At 29.4% G+C, this 17,064-nt stretch overlaps 1 protein-coding gene across 2 annotated transcripts; it reads right to left on the reverse strand.

Annotated features, from left to right (window-relative positions):
* Positions 1-6,242: 6,242 nt before the first annotated feature.
* LOC109336892 (F-box protein At1g67340-like) lies at positions 6,243-8,103 on the reverse strand. 2 transcript variants are annotated; one of them, XM_019573718.1, is made up of 4 exons: positions 7,774-8,103; positions 7,496-7,658; positions 6,495-7,248; positions 6,243-6,429 (listed from the first exon to the last, which is right to left on the reverse strand). In XM_019573718.1, exons 1-3 carry the CDS (start codon positions 7,920-7,922, stop codon positions 6,517-6,519), a joined length of 1,044 nt encoding a protein of 347 aa, XP_019429263.1. In that variant the 5' UTR covers positions 7,923-8,103; the 3' UTR covers positions 6,243-6,429; positions 6,495-6,516. The 2 variants fall into 2 exon arrangements, with proteins under 2 accessions (XP_019429263.1, XP_019429262.1); XM_019573717.1 differs by having other exon boundaries at positions 6,339-7,248; positions 7,774-8,102.
* Between the last annotated feature and the right edge of the window lie 8,961 nt (positions 8,104-17,064).

A 17,064-nucleotide genomic window follows, 5' to 3' on the forward strand; every position in this document is an offset into this window, starting at 1 on the left:
AGGATTATCTTTCAAGCAAATATTCAAACACTTTATACTCACACACACAAGGCAGTTTTTGTTGTTGGATGGTATAAACATAAATCAAATTCAGAAACAGAAGTCCACCCAGTTTTATAAATCAAATTAATAAAACGACTAAATCTCTTTGGTTCTTTTGTTCATAACTCAATCCTCAGTTTCAAAAGATTAATTTCAGATTTCAACAATTATCTTCCGAATTTGCACAGTTTCACAACCAAAGCATTTAACTAAGCGAAATCAGAATAATCATGGAACATTAACAAATTTACACAAACTAAGTGTTCATGTACTAGTGAGTAAATCAACTAAGCGTAGATAAACTCACAAACCAGTTTCTAACAATGGGATTAAGCAAACCATATTCAAAAATATGATAGAGAAATTAATAGGAAAGACACCGAAAATGCATTAGTACAAAACCTCAAGAGTTGTGATACATTACCAAAGGAATTAAGTCTACAAGTTTAGCCTTCTATGGAAATGGAAGCAAAACCAAAATGAAATGAAGAAGAAGTGAAAACCAAAAATTCCATGAAGAAACCCTAGCAGAGCAAAAAGAGGGGAAAAGAAATTCTAAAGTGAGGGAATGTCAAGTGAGTTTGGAATTCGGGTTCCCTCTTCTCAAAAGAGTAAAACCAAAATTGGTCCCTAAACAATGGGCCAAAAACTAAAAACAAATTCAAAATTATAAATTCCTAAAATTAAAAATATAATCTTCACTTCAACACATATCCTCCACTATTCTAATGCCCAAAATGTCCTTAGTGTCAAATATGATCTGAAAATGGTAATAGATTTAATCAGGCCAAATAATCTCAATTTAACTCATTTTAGCACCTACACTTCACTCTTAACCGTTCATTATCATGGTTAAATACTTATTTCATCAAACATTTAATAAAGACGTTGTGTAAGTGTGTATAGCAGACAATAATGTGCTTTAATCTCTGGAATTATATTACCGCTCCATATTCCACAGGAGAACCATCATCAATATGGAATTATAGGTAACGAGTGCACTAATCACCATTATGATTATTGTTATATTAGGATTGGACTTATGAGAGAAGAGTGATGATTCATTTGTGTCAAAAAGTTTAAAAATTTACTTCTTATTCTAACCCTCAATTCTAAGAATATTTAATGGTTTAAATATACTTATTAATTTAAATTATTTGATCTACTTTTGCAATAAATAGATCCCCTCCATAAAAGAAACTATTTATTATTTATCTAATTTTCAATTATCACCTACTAGGGCACTTCATGATAGATCTAGACCTACCCAAACTCACATGGATACCTATTAAATCTACTAATAATGAATCCTTGGGTACTCAATGGATTAACGTATATCTATAAATTCATAAAATATTAAATAATTATGAGTAATTTATGCAATTATTTATTTGTTTTTACGATGTTATATTTTATTTTAAACAATTAAAATGTAGAAAAATAATAAAAATAAAAAACATAATTTAAATAGTCAATTAAACATTATACCTTTTAATAAAAAACAATTTTGTTAACACATTGTTATTGAATTTTTTTTACTAACAATTACTTAATAAACAAAACATTACATCACAATTATGATTTAAAACATAATATCTTTAATTAATGAATTGTTCAAAAACATAAACTCAACACATTACAAGTATTACCGGCAAATATTAACAAATCTAGATAGTAATAGGTTTGCATATCTATTGTCATCCCTATGCTAAGTGTGAACGAAGTCTTAGAGCAACTACAATAATTGTTCTTAGCATTGTTCTCAATAGAATAAGAATATTCTTATTTTATTCTCCATTGTTTTATTCTTATTTTTTTACTTTTGTTCTTAAATAAGAACATTTTTTGTGGTTCTTAACCAAGGGAAAGATTAGAGAGAAATATATTTTAAGGGAGAATGATAAATGTTGTGGGACCCAAATAAGAATAAGAATGATGTTTGTCATCGTTAAGAAAAAAAGTAAATGTTATTCTTATTTCATTAGGAATTATAATAAATTATAAAATAATATGTGAAACTCAAATAAGAATGAAGATAATGTTAGATCAAGATGATCTTGGAAAAGATGAAATCTTGTTTTGCTTTGATAGTTGGAATTCGGGTACACGTAGGTCCACAAAGCATTGAGATTAAATTGTAAATACAAAAAACAAGGGACTTGTATCAAATAACAAAAAAAACAAGCTCTGACAAGTGAGGAGCGCAATTAACCTAACCCAATCAATATCACATCCAATCTCAAGCCACGCAACCCCATAAAAGTCCATACTTTATTATTAGTAGTTTTTTAATGAGGAAAAATATAAACATTTTCGACCTTATAAACTCAACCCAGAAAAGAATAAGTTAATCTTGGACAAATTTATTTACTTGGTGCACCTTGACTAAAATATTACAATTTTAGTGCACCTTCTAAATTAATTATCGAAATGGTGTAATTTTTTCAAAATAGGCAACGTGGGTAGTGTCGATTTTCATTAAATTTTCTTTTCTAACTCCAAAGTCTGCATAAAGGTTGTAGAGTTTGATTTTATTTTCCTTTCAACCAAAATCGGCAACACCAATACAGTGTTCCCTCTTTTGTTTTTTAATAAAATTGGCAATTCTATTGCCAATTACAAACAATACAATATCAATAACTAAGTTTCCAAGTGCGTAACAATAACTTAGCATGTTTTGTACAATAACAATAAGATGTTACATTGCTTGTTTCTACCAACTTTACATTGTCTCCATGCGTAATATTTATTTAAGGTTCAAGAGGTAATCATTTTGGATCTCATGAAAATGCATTCTACGATAGTCGAGAAACATTTATCTAAACAAATGTATGTTTTTTCAGTATATGGTACATACAATTCCATTTTTTCCTGTTAATATAAGTTTGAAGGGATGTCAAAGCCAACTTTTATATCTTAAAAGATCGTGGTAGTATTGTTGGAGCTATTAGAGCCTGCACCTCTTCGTTAATTTTTATATCTTGAACCGTGATCTATCATGTGTGATTCGCATGTTTCATTTAATTTTACAACAACATCACGTGCTCACTAAATACCAACTAAAGAAGGAAACATCATATTATTACTCAAATATCAATACTACAAATTATATTTAAATCTAGTATTTATCATTAACCTCTAACCAGTCTTATTAAACTCGGACCGGTTAATGACTCGGTCAGGGTATTGGGTCAATGAGTCACTAGTTTAATCAGTGAGTCAATGGTTGGACCGATTAACTCGGTTTGCATTAAAAATTCTAAAAAATTCATAATACGTAACAATATTTAATAATGATATACTCAAAATTTAAAAACATTATCATGCATAATTAAAAAAAACATTTTACTACTATAAAATGACACAAGTAAATTGACAACATCATCAAAAACATATGAACTATGTTTTAACTACAACAAAAACATACAATAAGTTTGAAATTTAATTAAATAATGAAGATTTTGTTATAATGTAAACTAAAAAATGACAAACATAACTACAAATAAGTTAAAAGTACTTGTTTTTTCACTTAAAAATGACATCGATTTGGTTGTTTTTAAAAAAAATATTTTGTTGATTGACTCGGCCGGTTTAACCGGTCCGACCACTCGAGTCACCAGTTTTAGGCTTAAATTAACCCGATTTGATGCAAAACCGGTTAGATGAGAGACTCAAACCGATTAGATGTCCAGTTCATGGTTGAACCGGTCGGACCAACCAGTTCGAGCCGAGTTTTATAACACTGCCTCTAACACTTGTTCAGGGAGTAAACTCCACTCTATGAAAGAATAGATAAACGAGGCTTGTAATAATAAATGCTATGAAGGAAAGCCAAAACTAAATTAAACTGGGGTGTTCATTACAACCATCATAAAACTTATAGTAACAAGAAAAAATGGAATTATATGTACCATGTACTGAAAAAATATACATATGTTTAGGTAGATGTTTCTTGACTATCGTAGAATACATTTTCATGAAATCCAAAATGATTACCTCTTGAAACTTAAGACAATATTATGTTTGGAGACAACTACACTTGGTAGAAACAAGCAATCCAACACCTTCTTGTTCTTGTACAAAACATGCCAAGTTATTTTTCAGGGACTTGGAAACTTGGTTATTAATACTGTATTGTTTGTAATCGACAATACGATTGCCAATTTTATAAAAAAAAAAAGAGGGAACACTCCATTGGTGTTGCCTATTTTGGTTGAAAGGAAAAAAATTTCAAACTCTACAACCTTGATACTGACTTTGGAGTGAGAAAAAAAAATTCAATGAAAATGGAGACTACCATAGCTGATTTACATTACTATATGCCAAGTTTTATACAAAATGCCATCCACATTGCCGATTTTGAGAAAATTACACCATTTTATTTATTAACTTAAAAGGTACACCAAGACTCTCAAGGTGCACTAAGAAAATAAATTTGCCGTTAATCTTAGTTAGAAGATATAAAGATGACAAGTGGAGGTAGGAAATGAATTACTTGTGGCTTAATTCGTGGGGTACTCGCAGCCCAACAAGGCAAACACTTTCTTTTGAATTTTGATAGCACAACTTCAACCAAAATAGCTAATTGATATACTAACTCTCCACTTAATAGATATTGATTGAAACACAAACACCAAAGCACGTGCATTTGGGTTTTTCACTTTATGTTAATTCCCTTTCAATCCTTTTCTTTTAAAAAATATTCTTATGTATACCGTAGTTCATTATTTATTATTTATTTGTAATTATCATTCATTCTTCAAAAAAATAATATAAATGAGTAGTGAATAATTTATTAATTATGTATAAAATGTATTAGTCTTTATATTGATTGTACATATATATTATCTCAAAGGTGAGAAAGAGAAAAAAAATATAGGAGACTTTTGTAATTTTGATATAAAAGAAGAATGAGAGAAAATGAATATAAATAATTATTTTATTCTCTTTCTCATTTGTTTTGATAGAAAATAAGAAGAAAGTGATGCTATTATGATTTAAATTACAAAAATATTGTCTTATTATTAATTTAAAATAAATTTTATAATTTTAAATTATAAATTTTATTATAATTTTAAATAACATTTTTAATTCATATGAATTGGAACACCATTTGAGACAACAAATTTTTGTCTGGGTAAAAGTTTTTATTTCTCTTCTCACTTTCTCCCCACAAATGGAGAGAAAGAAATTTTGTGAGTCCATCCACTTTTTCCCTCCCTCTCTTCTTTCTTCCCTCTCACCAAATGGGATCTCATTTCTTTTCAACATCTCTCTTTCTCTTTTGTCTCTTCTCTAACTCCACCCTTCTAAACAAAGGGTTAGATTTTTTTGTTTCCTTTCTTTCATATTGAATGCTCTTTCCTAACAAAGGTTAGTAACCTAACGAGTAATTCCATTTACTCTTAGTTTTGTTATTTTTTTTCGTATAAAAGGCTGTTCTTTTTTTTATTTTATTTTTCAAGATTTTAACACATAGATCAGATATCTTTAAAGATTGTAGATTGAGAAATATAATTAATACATGCCTTTTTTACTAAATTAGTGTAACATTTGACTAATTTGTCATTTACTATCTTTCTGTAATAATTTTGCTAATTATCTCAATTAATTACTACACCAAACAATATAAGAGTAAAATTGTAAAAATGATCCTAGATATTATTAGACATTTAATTAGGAACAATTTTGTTAAAAGGACACATACAAAAACAGAGGTGGTAACTTCAAACTTATAAAAAGTACATTTATAATATCTGATTACCAATTCTTAAAAAATATCTTATTACACAGACTTTTTAAGAAGAAAAAAAACTTATAATCTATTAAGAACACCTCATTCTCTAAAACAAGGACTTGGGTCTTAAAAGATATGCTAAATAATCCTATATTGTCATAAGATAATATTTTTTTGCATAATCAAATTATCCAAAGACAAATCTCGTGGATTATATTAAAGTTTGAGATAAAAAAATCTTCATAAAATTTAATCAACTAGGATTTTTTTTGGAATTTTTGTCCACAATTTTTTTTAAATATAATATTTATGTATTATAGGTTCCACACATAATTAATAGATTATTCACTATTTATTTAAATTATTTTTTGTTTAAAGAATCAATGTTATTAAAGATAAATTGTAAATGATAGATTTACACTATTAAACTTGTGGATACATTTTTTTTTCCTATTTAAATATTAACATTGTTATCTTAAACATTACCTCGGTACTCTGACAAGTAAAAGTTTCTTTTGGAAAAAAACACCACTTATCTAATCTTCCTTATCATCGGTATCTTCCGCAATTAATAATAATTTTGATAGAAATTTCTTGTAGTCCCCAAAAAAGAAAAGCTTGCCCCATATGTACTTTACAAAAAAGAACTCATAAATCTAATAACCATCTTTTAAATTCAGCTAACTCCCCTTTTCTTTTTTCACAAAGTTATGAGACTCAAGCTGAAATTTCTAACCTCAAATGACGCCGTCATTTACTAACTCAACACCACCATAACCGTCATCATTGCCCTGAACCACCACTTCCTCCGGCGAGCACTCCATTTTATGCCGCAACTTCCAATCCAAAGCCTGACACCCACGCGAGCAATAGTTCACTTTACCACACACCGAACACCTCCGAAACTCGTGGGCCCGGGTCTCGGGCCGCCCACACCCAATATGACCACAAAGTCTCAAACCATTACCCAATTCGACCCGGCCCGGGCCCATTTCAAACCACTCCCTCATGAACAAGCCCACGGGCTGCACCTCTGGAACTGCCACGTTGTACACGTAGTCACTCAGTAACGGACACACCGAATAATCACCCGCACGCCACGTCAGCGACGAGGATGGATCAGATTGCGAGAGTGATGGAGACGCGCTTGTCACTGAGCGTATGACTAACGCGAGCTCTCGGGCGTTGGCTTGTACTAGTAACCGGCGACCCTCTGAGAGGTTCTTCTTCACGCCGTAACCGTCATGGAGGCAGTGACCTAACTCGCGAAGCGCGTCGATGTAACCGAGAAGTGATGCACGCGCGCAGAGTGCTACACCGGCTCTTAAATCCTTATCCTGCTTCGTGCCTCCGCTTCCGTTGAACTGTATCACAGCTAGAGAGTACAACGCCGGCGCGTGAGATTTCATCGCCGCCTTCGCCATGAGAGAAAGCCCACTCGCTCTGTTTTTTAGACAGTAAAACCGGATCTGCACTCACAAAAAGAAATAATCAAATCAATAATTTCCATTAACCATTTTCTTATTCAAAGTTTCAAACCCTATTTTCTGTCCATTATACAAGAGAGAGAGAAAAATTTATCTACCAATTTTAAAAGTTAACGACACATCAATTGTTATTCTCTTCTTCACATTCATCCTTTACATAAGTATAACAAAAATTAACGACCAGAAAGTATTATGAAAAATAGAAAAAAATTAGGAGCAAGTTACTAACCATTCCAAGAGTGTAACAAGCGTTGAGATTGCCGGCGTTAACGCATTGCTTAAGAAAACGATGAACGTGTTCTGACCAATTTTTGGCCTTAAAATCAAACACTTTAGGACCAGCTTTCGATAATACCATACGATGTAGACCTAAACGGTTCAATCTCTTGCATCTGTGTATTTGTTATATGGAAATAAATGAATAAATAAAGTTATATATGGTTTGAGGAATAATAATACATAAGATAAAAATAAGAAAAGGTAGAAGAAAGAAAGTATGAAAGTTACGTTAAGAGGATGTTAATGAATTCAGAGGGAGAAGAAGCGGTGGAGCTGACTTTGGAGAGAATGAAGACAACGAGATCGTCAGGTAAACCATCCAAAAAATCATGCTTGTCGGTGATGCGTTTTTGAGGTTGTTTCAATGGTCTTCTCATGTTTTCTTCTTTTATGGTTCTTTTTGTTGTTTGGATTTGAACAAATATAGGAGAGAGTTTGTATAGTTTGAAGCTATGGTTTTCTTTGTATGGATTTTGATACTCTCTTGAAATGAAATATGAAGAAAATGGTTATGGGAGTGTGTAACGGCAAAACAAAAGAGTACGGGGTGAGGGCATTTGTATTTGAAGGACATGGGTATAGAATGGACATTAGGAGTAGGACCCACTTTCATAAAATTCACTTTTTGATTTATTTTTTGTTTAAATTTAAATTTTGTAATGGAAGACTTGCTTCATATTCTACTTGTAGTAGGAGTCCATTGAATTTTTTATTATAAAATATATTTACAAGATTTGATGATTCTATTTATGACATATTTTCAAATTTTTATGTAATTTTTGTTAATTTCTTATATTTATTTCTATTAAAAATTTTGATTATTTTTTATTTTTTATTATTTTGAATAAGATGGTTGATTAAGAAAAATATTAAATAATGATATAATTGTAACTTTATAATATTTTTAAAATCAAGAAAAGTAGAAATTTTCATTATCATATACTAGTGTGTACAGGCACTTCGTGCCTGCCGAACAATATTGCGTGGTATTATATATTTCATTTTTTATAATTAGAATATATGTGTTCAGTGTATTTTATATTATTTTTTTTTTATTTATGATAATGTATAGTTTAAGGTGAAAGATGTGATTAATTAATATGTTAGTGATGATTAATTAGGATTATATGGTTTTTTGTAAAAATTAAATAATGTGAAAGGCAAAATAGGAAGTAAAAATTATACCATGATAAAAGTTATACCATGTTTTGCCTTTATATATAATATAGATAATTTCGTTGAAGTAACTTCTATTGTACAAAATATAATACAATCGCAACTAAGGTGGTTTGGACAAGTATAGATGAGAGCCGTAAAACTGCGATATGAAGAATATATTAAATGAATGTTACTCCAATTCATAGAGGAAGAGACTACAAATAAAAATTACAAGCAAAATATTTTGAAATATTTTAGAAATTATTGTTTTGTTAATGAACAAGATTTATAATAAAGCATCTTGACCTTGTTTAGGTCCATGTAATCAATCTTATCTAATAAGATTAAAGTTTGATTATTGGTGTTGTATATATGATTTAGTTAAAAATATCTTATATAAATATGAATAGAGTAATAAATAAGAATATCAAGAAGAATGCATATAAAGAAGGCTAATAATGGTTTTTCAAGGTTCGAGTTTTGAATTTGCACTCCTTACCCTTAATTCAATTCAACGTTATTAGTGGTGTAGGGAGGTGAAACGTGCCCCAAGTGTAATATGACCATGTGATCGACTGGTCAAAGGGACTACTCAATCAAGGGATCAATAGTCACCACTCACCATTACAAGTGCCCTATGTTTCGGTTGGCTTTTTTCTTCAATTTTTTTATTATTTGACATATACTCATTTATTTTCAAAACTTTTTATTTCTAACCTCATACACAAAATTTAAATAATCAATAAATAATATAAAAATTGAATACAATTTAATTAAAATATCTCTATTAAATTTTCATATATTTACCAAATTAATTTCCTATCATAAATTCGATCTTATTTACAATAAGTGGATAAATTTTTTGGAACAAAAGTTATTAACAAAAAATTACTAAAAGATAGAGTATTACGTTGAAAAGTAGACATAGTTCTTTCATCTCAATTTTACAGGTGTGTTGAAAAAATTAATGATATTCCAAAGTTTGAGTTTGAAATTAGCATTTCTTCCCTGAATTTAATTTAATGTTATTAGTAGCATGAGGACATGAAACATATTTCGGGTGCAATTTTACTATGTGAGGGACTAGTCAAAGGGACGAGTCATGAGCTCAATAGTCACCACTACAAGTGCATTATGTTTCCGTTGTCTTTTTTCTTTAATTTTCTTATTATTTCACATATATTACATTCATTCCAAAACTTTTGATGACTAAGGTTATGTACATAATTTAAAAAGTCAAAAAATAATGTAAAAAAATGAATATACTTTTATTAAAATATTCCTATTAAATTTTCATGTATTTCCTGCAATTAATTTTTTCCTATCACAAATTCCATCCAGATCCAACAAATGGAATTTTTTGTTGGAACAAAAGTTATTAAGATAATTATTAAAAGAGAGAGTAGTACATGAAAGTGGATAAAGTCATTTTATCTTAATTCTTCACTTGTATTAAGAAGTTAAGTGTTTTTCAAGGTTCGAGTTTTGAATTTGCACTTCATCCCTTGAATTCAAGTTTCTGTTATCAGTCTTGTGGGAACATGAAATATACCTCACAGGTGCAATGTGACTGTGTGCGCGACTTGTGAAAGGGACTCCTCAGCCACGAGATCAATAGTCACCTCTCACAACTACAAATGCATATGTTTTTGTTGACTTTTTTTCTTCAATTTTCTTATTATTTACATATACTCCATCTACTTCAAAACATTTGATGTCTAAGATTATGTACACAATTCAAAAACAAATAAATGATATAAAAATTGAATACAATTTGACTAAAATGTCTATATTAAATATTCATACATTTCTCATAATTAATTTCCTTTCACAAATTATACGCCACTTCTATTAAGTGAAGAAAAAATTGGAAAATAAATTATTAAGAAACAATTTCTAGGAGAGAGAGAGTAGTACATTGAAAAGTAAAGAGAATTATTCATCTCAATTCTACATGTGTAGTGAAAATAAATTACTAGAAAGAGTTGTACAATGTAACTAGCAAGTTTTTCAGACGAGACAGAATGATTAATAACACACATATTACATATGCATCCACATGGTTAAGAATAAAGATGTAATTCGTTCATTCACGTGATTAAAAACATACATGTTACATGTACATTTGTATTGTTAAGAACACTCATGTGACATGTGTATTCACATGGTTAAAAATACATATGTTACCCGTACATTTGTATTGCTAAGAAAACATAATTACTCGTGCATTCGCAAAGTTAAAACACACATGTTAGTCATACATTCATAGTGTTAAGAACATATGTTACTCATGTATTTGCTTGTTCAAGCACATAAGGAAAAAACAATTTCGAATTTGAATTTTCAAATGAAAATAGGAAAACAAAACATGATAATATGTGATTTTTTTAAAAATAAATATTTTAAAAGTTGTAGAAAATGAAATGATTTTTTTTCAATTTTGATACTATATGAGTTTTTTTTATTAAAAATATTAAAAATTAATAAAAAACTTCATTTTCGAATTTGATTTTTTTAATTATAATAGGGAGAATTAAAATCCAAAGAATCTGTAATACTAAAACTCAGTGCAAAAAGTATCACAAATCTTTGATGAGGTGAAAAGTATAGTAATTCTTAAAGTAATAATAAACGTTAAATGATATAGATATAATAATCTAAATATTGATTGGATTGAAACTGTATAGTTTTTAATTTAAATTAAACAACTAGAGAAGAGAAAATGAAATAATGATATTAAAGTTTTGTTACCAAAAGTGAGATCATAAGATTTATATGTTTATTCACCTGATTACTCACCCACCAAGATTTATATGTTTGTTCACCTTACTGCTCACTCACCAAGATTTATATTAAAGAAAATTTTGGAAGAAAAGTTAATAATCATTATTAAATTAGGTGGAGAAATTTGATTAAATAAATCAGGGTAGATTTACAAAAAAAAAAACCATAAAATTTATCTCGAGTCTATAAAATATCAAGAGATAGGGAATAAGATAAAAAAAATAAAAAAAATGAAAAGTTTCAAAAATTAACAATAAAAATATTAAAATTAGAAGGTAGATGTGGATTATATGCTTGGAGGATAACTTTTTTATGAAATTTTACTTATTCTTAAAATGACAATGACATGTCAATTTTAATGGAGGTTAATTCATGTCACTAGAATCACATGACTTTAGTTTAGATTATGTGATACACAATGTACCAAAAAAAGATTATGTGATACACAATGACATGTCAATTATGTGATACACAATGACATGTCAATTATGTGATACACAATGACATGTCAATTATGTGATACACAATGACATGTCAATTATGTGATACACAATGACATGTCAATTATGTGATACACAATGACATGTCAATTATGTGATACACAATGACATGTCAATTATGTGATACACAATGACATGTCAATTATGTGATACACAATGACATGTCAATTATGTGATACACAATGTATAATTTTACTATGAAAATATGTGTTTAAATTGTCACTACTTATAACTCCAAAACACATTCGACTGATTATGAGTGACCCAAAATGACAACAGGTTGACCAATATATGACGAGGACCCACGAGACTCAAGGCAACCCTCGACGCAGACTTTCCCGCTGGGCCCAATAAGGTTAAAGATCTGATTTATTAGTTAACTTACAAGTAAAGACACTCCTATAGGACATCTAAAGTTCGTCATAGACTTAGATATAATCATGTAAGAGTGAATGAAAGGACAAAAGCATGGCCTTAGCCATGATATAATTAGACATTCCTTCTATGTGAGGTAAGTTCATCCTATTCAATATAATTAGAGGAAGTCAATCACGCATAATGTAAAATTACATTCTCATGCAAATGCTCTAAACACTATTAGACACTTAAGCTGAATCAATAAAAACAAAATGTAAAATTACATTTTCATGGTCTACCAAAATCTCACCTATCTCTATGTTCTTTAACTCAAGATACGACTTCAAGCGTTATCTATTTATATTATCATCCTTGATAATATAAAAGAAGATATTGTTTTTCATGTTTTGGGACACCATGAGCTAGTGATGAATCTAAACATTTTAGTAAGAAGTCATTTGAGAATTTAATGTAGCATCACTTATAAGGTTGTTACTACATATCACCCACAAACTAGTCTATAAGTTGAAGTGTCAAATAGGCATGTCATCTCCTTGTTGATTTAGAGCTGTCTAGTAGGCAGCTCTAAATCAACAAGGAGATGACATGCCTTACCATAAACAAGTTAATATGGAAACATCCCTACAAGAGTCTTAGATGAAGTGAGATATGCTCATAAAACATCATCTAGATGTGAATACCAAACTTTCCTAGAGGGTTTCACAAATGTTTCAAAAATTCTCTTAATCTTCCTATTTGACACTTCAACTTATAGACTAGTTTGTGGGTGATATGTAGTAACAACCTTATAAGTGATGCTACATTAAATTCTCAAATGACTTCTTACTAAAATGTTTAGATTCATCACTAGCTCATGGTGTCCCAAAACATGAAAAAAAATATCTTCTTTCAGAAATAGAATACCATTATTGGTTCTATATAAACTTCTACCTATTTAGAAACACAGTCTATATCCACAAATACATACAAATAACTAGAAGATTTAGGGAATGATCCTACAATATTAGTGTCTCAAATATCAAGTATACCGATAATCAAAATAAGATCTAAGGGCATCATATTCTTTTTATCAATGCTCCCTAACTTTTGCCATCTCTCACACGCAACACAATAGGCATGATAAACACAAAATATAGAAGGTCAATAAAATTTTAATTATTAAACCAAAATAATTTTTTATTTTATTTTTGTGATTAACAATAATTTATTTTGCTCGTACATGTCCCTAAGTGTAATAGGGAAATTATATAATTATGGTTAAAAATGGTTTATTGATTGAGGTGATTTTCATTTATATATTAAAATAGAAGAAACAATGTTTAACCGTAGTCCATCTTCCCCACCTCAAAAGAATGAAGTAGTACTTCTATATCCATGAATACATCTCAACTTAAGGAGAGAGAAAATATGATATTCATCGTGTCTACTCTTCATGTATTGTTATTTGCCTCCCACTTCAAGAGAGTGAAGTTAGAACTGTATGTGCATGACCAATCCTCAACTAAAATGGATAGGCTATTATTATAAGGTTTAAAGGTAGATAAATAGGTACCGATATGCGTCCAGACTCTAATGTAAAGTAATAGCTCTATGTTTGCGACTGTTAGGGGTGATCAGGATCCAATCCAATCCACTTAGCTGACTTGGCTCGATCATAGTTGAGCGTGAATAAGGTTGGTCTGATTGAGTCTAGGTTATGTTTGGTTTTAAAAATAGACCTAATCAATATTTAGGGCCAGGTACGGGACTAACATGAAATGGGCCGGACCCGTCTTATGATTATTCGCTCATCATAATTGTATGCGTCTTTATTAAGTTTTAGACACAATAATGATATTGTTTTGATAGAAAGTATCATTGATTTTCTAATTTTCTCGTCATATATATATGATTAAAAATATATATACATATATCATTTCATATGTTAAATTATTTATCCATAATAATAAATAATATTGAGAAGATATATGCGTTATATTTAATCAGGTCTAGGATGATGTTCAAGTTCATATGTTGACCCATTCAACATTTAGGGTCAGGTTATCTTCGTGTCTATGGCGACCTTGAGTTAAGAAAATGACACAATCAATACTTAGAGTCGGATAAGAGATAAGTCTTATCCAACCCATGTTCACCTCTAATGACCACATCTGAGCTTAAATAGGTGGAATATATCATCTTAGTTGTTATCACCTTTGTAATTTTTAATAAATGTTGGTTAAAATGTGATAATAAAACAAATTTATTTATAAGATTCTTACTTATTAAAAAGGGTGAAAATTTATTCATATTACCTTCTAACCCACTTTACTATTTTATCGTAATTTGATTGTTATTTTACTAAACAACATTAATAATATGTATTATTATTGTAATTATTATTTTTCGAATTGTTTGTCATGATTAAAATTTTAATTGTTCCTACTTCTAATTAAAAACATAGTTATATATTATAAAAAAATAAAATAAAATAAATAAAAAAACAAAACAAAAGAATAAACATGTTTTAGCACAAGACTTGATGATGTTGACGTTGGAAGGTGGCTCTACACAGAAAACAACTTTCCAGAAATGAAGATTGCTTTCTCAATGGGAGTCTATTTTACCTTTTTTCTCACACTTTTTTCTCACACTTTTTTCTTCTCTTATTTTTCATTTTTATTTTTTGAATCATACTAAAATAATTTTTTGATTTTAAAACAAGATACTACTAATAATTGACAATATATGTAATTCTTATAACACTAGCTATTTGTATTTATCCTATAAATATTTAAATTTTTCATAAATCAAAATTTATTTTACTTACCATAAATTTCTTGATACACTTGCAAAAATATGTCATATTTTCCTAGGTTATTTTGATTTGGCTTTAAATCATATGAAAATAAGTTCTTAATTTTAAAACAAGATACAACTACTCAACGTGAATGTATCTAGTCTTAAAAAACACAAACTATTTATATTGTCCAATATTTTTTCCTTCTTAATAAATAAAAATTTAATAGTCAATTTTATTCACTTTTTCAATTTGTTTATTTTTTATCTTATTCTCTGTTTTTTATAAGGGCAGAATGGAATTTGGTGTTCATAGATTTCATATTTTTTTTATTATTTACTTGATATCAATCAAATAGTGGTTTGAGTACTGTGGTAAGTGATTAGTGAAAAAATAAACAAATTTTTTTTCGTGCGAGCGAGGACATTGATAAATTATCATTAGAACCAAAGAACAAAAATAAATGAGATTTTAGGTCGAAGACTAAAAGTAATACAAGAACATATGGAGGAGTACTATAGGATATGAGAGACAAAAATTAAATGAGAACATAGATAGGGGTACTACTAGGTCTCGGAGACAAAAATTAAAACGAGAACATATGGAGAGGTACTATCGAATCTTAAGGACAAAATTTAGAATGAGAATAGAGGAGGGGGTAAAACTCGATGTCAGAGACAAAAATTGAAACAAGTATGCAATAAGGGGTACTTACAGATCTTAGAGGCATAAATTAAAACGAGAATACGAGGGCGGTAATGTCAAATGTTATAGACACAAATTAAAATGAGAACGTAGAGAGAGTAGTGTCGGATCTTAGGGATAAAATAATTAGGTCGAGGTAGCGATGTTTCAACGTTTGAGTTTGAACATACTTTTAAAGAACATTATGACGTCATAGTCCAACAAGGTCATAAAATTTCGGTTTTTCTCCTTGACAATGCATTATGAAAGATTGGTCTCTCACACTTGATTCAAGTACGTTATAAAATTTCGACGTCCATGTCCAAAAATTTATTTTTGGAAGAACGTTCTAATGTTTGAGTTCATCAATATTATCATATTTGAGCACCCAAGTCTAACAATGTCCATTTTTTAATAACATTCTGACATTTGGGTTCAAAAATGTCGTAGCATTTAGCATATGAGTCCTACAATATCCCTTTTTGAAGAATGTTGTGATGTCTAAGTCTATCAACGCCATAATATTTTAACGCCTTAGCATGACAATGATGTTAAGTCTAAGTAATTTAATTAACCACCAATCAATGTGTGATTAGATTGAGCTAGATATGTTTCAATATCTGAGTCTAAACATGCTTTTAAATAATGTTGTTATGTGTGAGTTTGAAAATATCCTTTTTGAAGAATATTTTGACATTTGAGCCCAACAATGTCTAATATTTCAACATTCGAGTCCAACAATGTTGATAAATCTAAGTAATTTGATTGATCATATCTAAAAGTGCGATTATGCAAGAAAAATGCATGATTTGTATGTATTGTGGAATGAGAGTATTCTATGTGATCTATGAAAATTCTATTGATGTATAATATACATTAACTTTAATTGATAATATGCTTCAAATTATGTATCTCGACCTCGAATGATGCATGATGATGCACATATGTTGTATTTGCATAATAAGATGGTTTATCAATCATAATTATCGAGTAAGTAGATAAAAATAACATTAAGCTTCTCAAAAATTTGATTTGATTTTTTACCATGAATTGGAAATAACTATTTTTTTGGGTTTCCCACAAGTATTCTCACACAGGAGACGATACTGTCCAAGCAGGGAACATTCACAGGTATGTGAGGTTAATTTTCCCAGCGAACATTTTTTTCATCCATAAAACTCGAACCCGAGACCTTACTTAAAGAGAATCAAACATGTATCACTTGAACCAACACTC

This window comes from Lupinus angustifolius, unplaced genomic scaffold, assembly GCF_001865875.1.
Source record: "Lupinus angustifolius cultivar Tanjil unplaced genomic scaffold, LupAngTanjil_v1.0 Scaffold_1_290, whole genome shotgun sequence".
NCBI classification, from domain to species: Eukaryota; Viridiplantae; Streptophyta; class Magnoliopsida; order Fabales; family Fabaceae; genus Lupinus; species Lupinus angustifolius.

Bases quoted from the DNA above. Each gene is read 5' to 3' on its own strand.
- LOC109336892 (XM_019573718.1), bottom strand. From the start codon at position 7,922: ATGAGAAGACCATTGAAACAACCTCAAAAACGCATCACCGACAAGCAT. The intron at 7,659-7,773 runs GTAACTTTCATA...ACAAATACACAG, and splicing joins TTCATTAACATCCTCTTAAC to ATGCAAGAGATTGAACCGTT. The intron at 7,249-7,495 runs GTTAGTAACTTG...TTGTGAGTGCAG, and splicing joins CTTGTTACACTCTTGGAATG to ATCCGGTTTTACTGTCTAAA.